The sequence below is a fragment of the Parasteatoda tepidariorum genome, chromosome 5, assembly GCF_043381705.1.
Source record: "Parasteatoda tepidariorum isolate YZ-2023 chromosome 5, CAS_Ptep_4.0, whole genome shotgun sequence".
Taxonomy (NCBI): Eukaryota; Metazoa; Arthropoda; class Arachnida; order Araneae; family Theridiidae; genus Parasteatoda; species Parasteatoda tepidariorum.
The window spans coordinates 16,349,250-16,358,420 of NC_092208.1; the positions used below are offsets into that span (position 1 = coordinate 16,349,250).

General features: G+C 28.9%; 1 protein-coding gene across 1 annotated transcript in view; it reads right to left on the bottom strand.

Annotated features, from left to right (window-relative positions):
• Window positions 1-7,712, bottom strand: part of LOC107456944 (uncharacterized) — a 22,208-nt gene extending 14,496 nt beyond the window's left edge. Inside the window, exon 1 of the mRNA XM_043044812.2 lies at window positions 7,007-7,712. Within this exon, the coding sequence (XP_042900746.1) occupies window positions 7,007-7,710 (704 nt within the window). The 5' untranslated portion in view covers window positions 7,711-7,712. The remainder of the gene's footprint in view (window positions 1-7,006) is intronic.
• Between the last annotated feature and the right edge of the window lie 1,459 nt (window positions 7,713-9,171).

Below are 9,171 nucleotides of genomic sequence, written 5' to 3' on the forward strand. Positions count from 1 at the left end.
CTATATCATTTATATTATGTTGCATGTGCATTATTTTATTTGTCACCTTTCACAGCATAAATTAAAGTTTTTATCCCCTTAAAGTTAAAAGTTTAACCCTTTAGGTCTCTGCTCATTATTATTTTTAATCCTAAAATATCACTACTATTTTGATCAATAAAAAAATATATCACAACTATGATAATATGTATAATTAACTATGTTTTAGTTGAATTTATGAACTGTTACAATTGACCCCGTAAGTGGGGACAATTGTAACAAGTGCACGACTGTCAAAAATTGTTAAAAACTAATATAATAACATTTAAAATAAAGTTTTTTTCTAGTAGAGGATAGTCTACTTTACTCGTCTGTCAATTAATACTAAAAATATAATGGATTTTTTAAAAATAGTTAAAAATAGTTAAGTAAAAAATAGTAAAAATAGTTAAGTAAAAAATGTTACAATTGACCCCACTCTCCCCTAATCGTCGTAAGGTTAAGCATATGGGACAGTTGACTGTTATGAATAAGGGGCTCACGTATTTTTTGACGAGCTAAGTGGCAGTTATACACTCTACGTTCTTTAGTACGATGTCCATAACTGTGACCCCTTCATTATAACGACCTATACAGAAAGTTCCAATATGCAGTTCCATAGACGTGATTTTATCTTAACTCCGTTTAGAAGATCCCACCTGAACCCTTCGTTCCTATATAACAAACAAAATTTTTATTTTATATTATTTAATTCCTAGAAAATCACTCTAATGACAGAACTTAAATATTTTCACGCTTTTAAAGAAATATTTTTTCAATAACAGTTTCTGATAGAAAAAGTCTCAAAATGATTTAAATATCCAGAAAAGGCTCTTAATTTTCGAACTACGACACGGCCAGAGTTTAAAAAAATCGTTTCATGGAATTTAAAACTGGTTATGTGCTATAATGATGAGACCCTTTAAAACGCCATCTGGTGGAAAACGGCGGAGTTAACGTTCATATTTTAGAAATAGAGACAGAAGTGAATTGAAAAAGTTTAAGATTCCCCTTGACAAGGAATTATTTAAAACAATAAAATTTTTCAGCAAACAATTCTTGAAGTATATTTAATTATTAGTTATTTAAGCCACATACAGGGTGTTCAGTAAACACTACCCTTAATGTACAAAGTATTCTGTAAAGATTCCTTTTAATGTATATTTTTAGAATCATTGTCAAAAATGAAATGAAAAAGAAAGCATATGCATTAGCAGGGGGGAGAGAAAATTAGAAATTAAGACTAGAAAAAAGAGCTACATAAATCTCAAGAGTCGCTACTTAGAAAGGCAGAATTTAACACATCAAAAACTGTGTAGAAGCACTCTCAAGTTCTATTTGCACTCAAACTGGTTTTATTAGTGTTTTTCATCCTGGCTCCCGTAATTGTGATCCGACTGATTTCAATAGAATTTCTGTTTCTTCCTTTCTTAAGCATTAATTCGTGACCCATGATTTATATACCATTTTGACATGGATTTTAAAGACGATTATATTAAAGACGATCAGTACAGAACATCAAATGTGTTTTTGAAATTCTTGTCAAATATGAAGTAATAAAAAATATTTAAATATGAATTCACAAGTTATTATTTAGGGAAGAAAAAAAAAACAGAAATGTTATTGAAATTTAACGAATCTGTTACGTAAGGCGAGATTTCTAATTTAAAACGCGTTTGATTTCCTAAGGGAGTTTAAAGGTATGTCCAAAAATTACTTATTACCTTTTCCTAGTTTATTTATTTACACAATCGAATAAGTTTATATTTTTTGAATCCTTGTCAAAAATTAAGCCAAAAAATACAAACATTAGGATTAACAAATTAATAATTAATACAGCACTCACTTTTTCTAATGAGGCGACTGAGTTTCGAATACTGTCCGTTTCTGGACGATTTGTATGCTATTCTTATTCCTCCATCAAGATAATAATTGACTAACTGCCTAGATGTCACTACCACCAAGATAAAACTATTTTCACCAAGAAACTATTCAGAGTCAAGGTGTTTCCTCCAAGGTGTTCAAGAGAGCGAAAATTCGTTTTTCTTCTTTCTTTTTTTTATATCAAGATGTATTCTTTTTTAATAATAAACATATTTCAATATGTGCCTTTTTGTATTTCACAAAAAAATACAATTAATTTCATTCAATAAAAATCAAATTTTGTTTTTAATTGTTTAAGCATTTAATTTTTGTGGATATTTTAAGATGTAATTTTTTAATGTATTTCTTTCAGTAGAAAGTTCTTATTCAACAATATAAAAATTTTTTTTGCTGGTCTATATATTTTAAAAGCTTTTATTAAACTACTTTAACTTGTCTACTTAACTTTAAAACTACATTTATTTTCATTTTATTTTGCACAGAGTTTGTGTGTAAAAAAATCCATTTTTTTTTTTCAAAATTTTCAGCTGTGTCCTATTTATTTCATTTTTTAACGTAAATTCTTATCGATCATATCGACAGATGTCTTCATTAAAAAAAATGCCGATAATCATTATATTCTAAAATATTCATAAAACTTAAATATCTAAACATTATTGCGTAATTATTATAATACTGAAAGCGTACAAATTCTGTTAAAAGTAAGAAATACAATACACTTTCTCTCATGTTTAAAAGAATCTAATTTATAGGTTCACATGAGATTTCAAATAAAAAAAGAAATACGTATTCTTGAACAATTTAATTTGTGTAATTATTAGATTTTATCGTTTGCAATCAACATATAATGCAAACGTTAAAAAATTTTTATTTTTTCGTTTCATTAGAATTTAATTTTTTATCATATAACACATTTTAATAAATCTCTATCTCTTTAATGAATTCCTATCTAAGTCATTTATTATTTAAGCACTAAGTAATAATATAATTAAATCCAAAGGTTGCTTTGTAACAAACTTAGAAAGTGCAAATAGTTATTATAAGGTCATGAATATTCCAAGATATTTATGTTTTTGCATTGAAAAACGTAAAATATCCTATAAAAATAAATTTTATTACTTCATATCAAACTAGGAAAATGCAACCTTCTAAGATATTGATTTCGCCTAAAAATACATTTAACGATTTAAAATTTTTGAATAAAAATCCTATTCGATTCACTTAACACTAAAAATGTTGAAATACTTATTACAAGTTACTTATTGTAAATACTTATTGTTTAAATACTTATTTTAAATATTCTGAAATATTTGACTTCAAAATGAATTTAACGATTTAGAATATTGGATAAAAAAAAACCGGATAAAATATCGTGAATGCATATTATTTAAACATTTATTTTCAATATTCGAAAATATGGTTTTTACTTCAAAATTTATGTGACAATTTAAAATGTCCGATAGAAATAGGTCCCATTTGTATTATTTCATATCAAATTAGGAATGTGCGATTAGTTATTATCAGGTTCAGAGCCTTCTAAGATATTGATTTCACGTCAAAATACATTTCATGATTTAAAATATTCAAATAAAAAATCCTATTCGAATCACTATACACTAAGAATGTTTAAAGACTTATTACAAATTACTTATTGTAAATACTTAATGTTTAAATACTTATTTTAAATATTCTAAAATATTTGACTTCAAAATTTATTTAACGATTTAGAATATTAGATTAAAAAATCGAATAAAATTTCGTAAATGAAATCGGATAAAATATTGTGAATACGTATTATTTAAATATTTATTTTCAACATTCGAAAATAATGATTTCACTTCATAATGTCTTTAACAATTTAGAATATCGGATAAAATATTGTATATAGAATCGGATAAATATTGTAAATACTTATCGGTTAAATAATCATTTTTATTTAAATTAATTCTAAAAAGTATATTCGAAAATACTGATTTCACTTCAAAATGTATTTAACAATTTAGAATATCGGATAAAAAAATCCGGATAAAATATTGTAAATAGAATCAGATAAATATTGTAAATACTTATCGTTTAAATAATTATTTTTATTTAAATTAATGTAAAAAAGTATATTCGAAAATACTGATTTCACTTCAAAATGTATTTAACAATTTAGCAAATCCGATAAAAAAAAAAAACTTATTCGAATTATCTCATATCAGACTAGGAAAGTGCAAATAGTTATTACAAGGTTCTTAACCTTCTTGGGTATTTATTTCGTTGGGCGTAACTGCTTTGATAACAGCTCGATATTAGACAACTATAATTAGGTTAGGCGAAATCTCATCTTCCTGGGTCACGGCCATAAAAAATATGTTAGCCCCAGGGCTGAAAGACTTAATGTGGTCGTATGCTTCATTCCCTAAGCATGGAAATCACGTACAAGATGCTATTTAATTTATGATGCCTAGTTTCCGCGATAATTCTTCAATGCCAAAGTATTCGATAGGAATTTCGGTCAGTTTTGGTGAAGTGTAATAATAAAGAATTTTTAGTTCTTCAAAATTAGGTCATTTAATTTAGAACATTTAAATAATTGATAAAATATAGCTGTAATCATAGATTTCAACTTGGAATCGTAGCTTTCCACGAAGATTCAGAATTGGACAAATTGAAACGGATGTGAATCCAAAAGACGTGGGCTAATCGAATAGGACTCAGACATCATTGAAATTATAAGGGAAAGTTTGTTTTCTGTCTGTTGTTCGAAGGTTCTTAACAAATATAAATTTTCGAAATTTTTAATTGGATTATTTCAGTGTTTGGGGTAATTTTTGAGTTGCGTAAAAAATGTGCAAAATATGGTTTGATGAGCGGGGAGAACAGGTAACTGAATTGGAATAATATTAAAAAACAACAGCAAAATTTGGGAAAGCTACAGCTTGTAAATTAGTCTACATAAGGATGTACTAATTTGGTAAAAAAAAAAAAATTCCTATGCTTATATCAAATAGTAGTCGATAGCAATGCCGCACGTCTTTTGGTATGTTTTAAGATTTGCATTTCATTTATTCATGCAAAAACAAATGTATGAGTTTATTAGTGAAAACTAAAGCAAAAAATGACGTGAATAAATAGCAAATCACAGAAATGGCCCTACTATAGTTTCGGTTCTGTAAACAACAACCTTCCTCTGTGTCTAAACAGCAAATGGTGCCAAGAGCTCTAGCGTCTGAATTTTGGTGCTTAACCTCTTGCGAGTGTCGCCCGAATACAGTTCGGGCAACTACATACTGTAAAGGATTTGTAACATAGATGTATTGAAAGTTATATTATTGTGTTTTTATATTCTATTATGCTAGTTATATTATATTTAGCTTCTAAATTTTGTTTAATTAGCTCTATTTGAATAAGATGTGTGTGTAATTCATTGCTTTTTTATGCGTATGTTAAAATTATAAATACAGTAGTTATTGCATTTAAAATTTAATTTTTGTAATAAAAAAACTTTTATTGTAATATAAAGAACAAAATTAAACAGTAAAAAAAAAGTTCCATTTTTGGTTAATTTTTCTGAAATACACTGAAGAGCCATTACATTATGACCACCCTGCTAATAACATGTAGGACCACCTTTAGCCCTCAAAACTGCTAGTACCCCCCGTGGCATTGATTCCACAAGGTGCTAATAGGTAGTCTGAGGTATCTCATACCAAGCTCTCACTAACTGGTCCTGAAATTCCTTCACATTGCGAGGGGGTAGCGTGGCAGCACGAATTTGGTTTTCCAAGTAGGACCACAAATGCTCTATTTGATTAAGGTCAGGTGAATTTGGGGGTCAAGACATGACTTGAAAGTCACCGGAATGTTCCTCGACGATTCGACCCTTATGACATGGTGTATTATCCTGTTGGTAAACACTATCCCCTGCAGGAAAAACTGTTGCCACGAATGAGTGAACCTTGTCTGCAACTATGTACAAGCAGCTTACAGACGTCAGGGATTGTTCTATGAGGATTATGGGTCCTAATGTGCCTCATAAAAACATTGTTCCTGAGCGAGAAACCATGAAAACCTGGACGAGCTCATTGTTATAGATGGAGGGTGGTCATAACGTAATGGCTCTTCGGTGTATATGTCACTGTTCAGGGGTTAAATACTGAGGAAGGTTCCTATTCATTAAACCTAAACTATAGTACGTTTGTCCATTTCTGTCCCTTTATTTGCGCTTCATTCACGTTGTTTTTTGCTCTAGTCTACGTATTATTAAGTATACCCTATCTTCCTTATAGGGATAGGGTATACTACATGGGTCGTTTTCATAATTTGGTGGCAAGACCAATTTATTTTTCATAATTGTTGCAAATTTTACAGGATTTTTCTTTATCACATGATCAGTTAAATATACTTACTTTAACTTACACTTATTTTTTTAGCCTCAAAAGTGATAAAAATTACAAGACACTATTTAAGAAAAAAATAGATTCTTAGAAATATGAGTAATTAAATTCTGAAAAGGCTAAAATTAAGCTCTAAAAAAGTAATAAAAACAATTAATTAAAATATGAGTGTTTGTATAATTAACTAACGATATCCGAGATTTTATGTCATGTCTGTTATCATAATTTTTTAATATTTTTTAAACGACACAATTGAAATTTATAAATGGCAACACTTGTTTGCTATTAAAGACTATTTAGGAAAGATATACAAGCAGTTATTACACTGTTTTCAGTTTACTTGGGGGAAGGCAAAGCTTTTAAATAAAAAATAAGTGTTTCACTATGTCATGTCTGCTAATATAATTCCCTGTACATAAAATATTTATCTTCTCATGTATTCAATTTATAAAATTTCACTTATTTGGATGTTTAAGTTAAATCAAATTAAGATATAAAACTTTAATTTCTTCTAGAATTTTTGCTCCTTAAAATGGGAAAATGTAATTTCTGTTTTCTGTCATCTCTATTGCTTTATTTCTCACTGATAAAAATCCAATTTTTCAATTAAATAAACACGAATTTAAAAATTTTAAACGAGTGTCAAATTAAAAAGACACTACTTTAAAAAATCTATTATTTTCTTTTTTTTAATAAAAATTAATATAAAATGTGATACGTACTTAAATACTTGTATCATATTCCCAATGAAGGAACCAATTGATGGATCAATAAAATGGTTCAACCTGCACACCATTTGCCTTCTGCAATCCGGTTGTTCACTCGTTAAATGATTGATGACGTCATCAGTCTTGTGCAAGATATCAAAAACTTCTCTGAATCCCTCATTCAGGGCTGTGGTAGGCAGCTTAAAAAAAGATCTTTTAAACCTAAAGAAAGTAGGGGAGGCACTGTCACTGTCCGCAACTACATTGCTGCCTCCAGAGTTAGTTATTGAACCACCTTGCTGATTGGCATTGTTACCTGGTCTGTTGCCAAACAAGTTCGCAAAGTTTACTAAGTTTGTAACCGAACCACCTTGTTGGTTGCCATTGTTACCAGGCCTGTTGCCAATCAGGTTTGGGAAATTGGGAATGATTGTTTTCAGACGATCCTGCATGGCCATGAACATGGGCATGATGACTGCTGTGACTCCCGGAATGGCCATCATGAGGGGCAGGAATGGTAACATGACTATGAATCTGGTGGCAGCCAAGGAGAATGCTGAAGGAGTTAGAGGTGATTGTCTCAGTTGTGTCAGTAGAGGTGTGATAACGTCTGCAAGATCTTCGACTCTAGCGGGAGATGAAAGTAAAGGTGATGCCATGCACTGCATGAATAGACATGATGATAATATGAAGGACCAGTATATTTTTGGTTTCGCCATTTGGATATCTGTAATTGAAGATATTAACTTTAGTTTTTGGTCAGGGAATTCAAATCTACACTAATGCTATTTGTAAACACCGTATATACGAATTATTCGATATTTATAGGAACAATATAGTATGGATATCTGTAATTGAAGACATTAACTTTAGTTCTTGGTTAGGGAATTCAAATCTACACTAATGTTATTTGTAAACACCTTATATAGGAATTATTCGATATTTATAGGCACAATATAGTATGGATATCTGTAATTGAAGACATTAACTTTAGTTCTTGGTTAGGGAATTCAAATCTACACTAATGTTATTTGTAAACACCTTATATACGAATTATTCGATATTTATAGGCACAATATAGTATGGATATCTGTAATTGAAGACATTAACTTTAGTTTTTGGTCAGGGAATTCAAATCTACACTAATGTTATTTGTAAACACCGTATATACGAATTATTCGATATTTATGGGCAAAATATCTACTAATCGCTGTACACGTTACCGGTAAAGTTGAAAATCCGGCAATACAGTGCTAAATGTCAAACTGGTATTACATGAAATCTGATTATTCCATACTTTTTATTAGTATGATTATGATTTATCAGTACAAGTTGGAAGTAGTTTTTTGATGCAACAATTGGGTTCATATTTAAATTTTCTTTCTTCAATACGCGAAAGGCACATAATTTTAGCAATTGCCATGCCTTATTAACAATAACCGGATTTACCGAGATAATAACCGTGTAAAGATGCGTAGGCCGTTGCCCGGTATACACTTGTTCGGCACTCCTTACACGGATTTTTTTTGGATGAAAAAGTTTCATTGCCTGGTATATCTTCATACTGATGTTTTTACTAATCAAATATTATTAATAGTATCCAAATAAGCCAGTTAATGTAAAATTTGCGTTTTATAAAAAAATTGATTTATTAAATAAAGAAAATGTAATTTTAATTTAATGAGGATTTCAGTCATGTGTTTTTTTTTTTTTTNCAAAGGCAGCTTCATCTTCCTTTGTTTTTTTTTTTTTTTTTTTTGAAGAAAAATTTCATTGCCTGGTATATCTCTATACTGATGTTTTTACTAATCGAATATTATTAATAGTATCCAAATAAGCCAGTTAAGGTAAAATTTGCGTTTTATAAAGAAATTGACTTATTAAATAAAGAAAATGTAATTTTAATTTCATGAAGATTTCAGTCATGTGTTTTTTTTGTTTTTTTTTTGAAGAAAAATTTCATTGCCTGGTATATCTTTATACTGATGCTTTTACTAATCAAATATTATTAATAGTATCCAAATAAGCCAGTTAAGGTAAAATTTGAGCTCTATAAAAAAATTGATTTATTAAATAAAGAAAATGTAATTTTAATTTGAAGAAGACTTCAGTCATGTGTTTTTTCTTAAATAAAGGAAAGTGAAGAAATAATAATATATTTCTTACTCCATGATACTCAT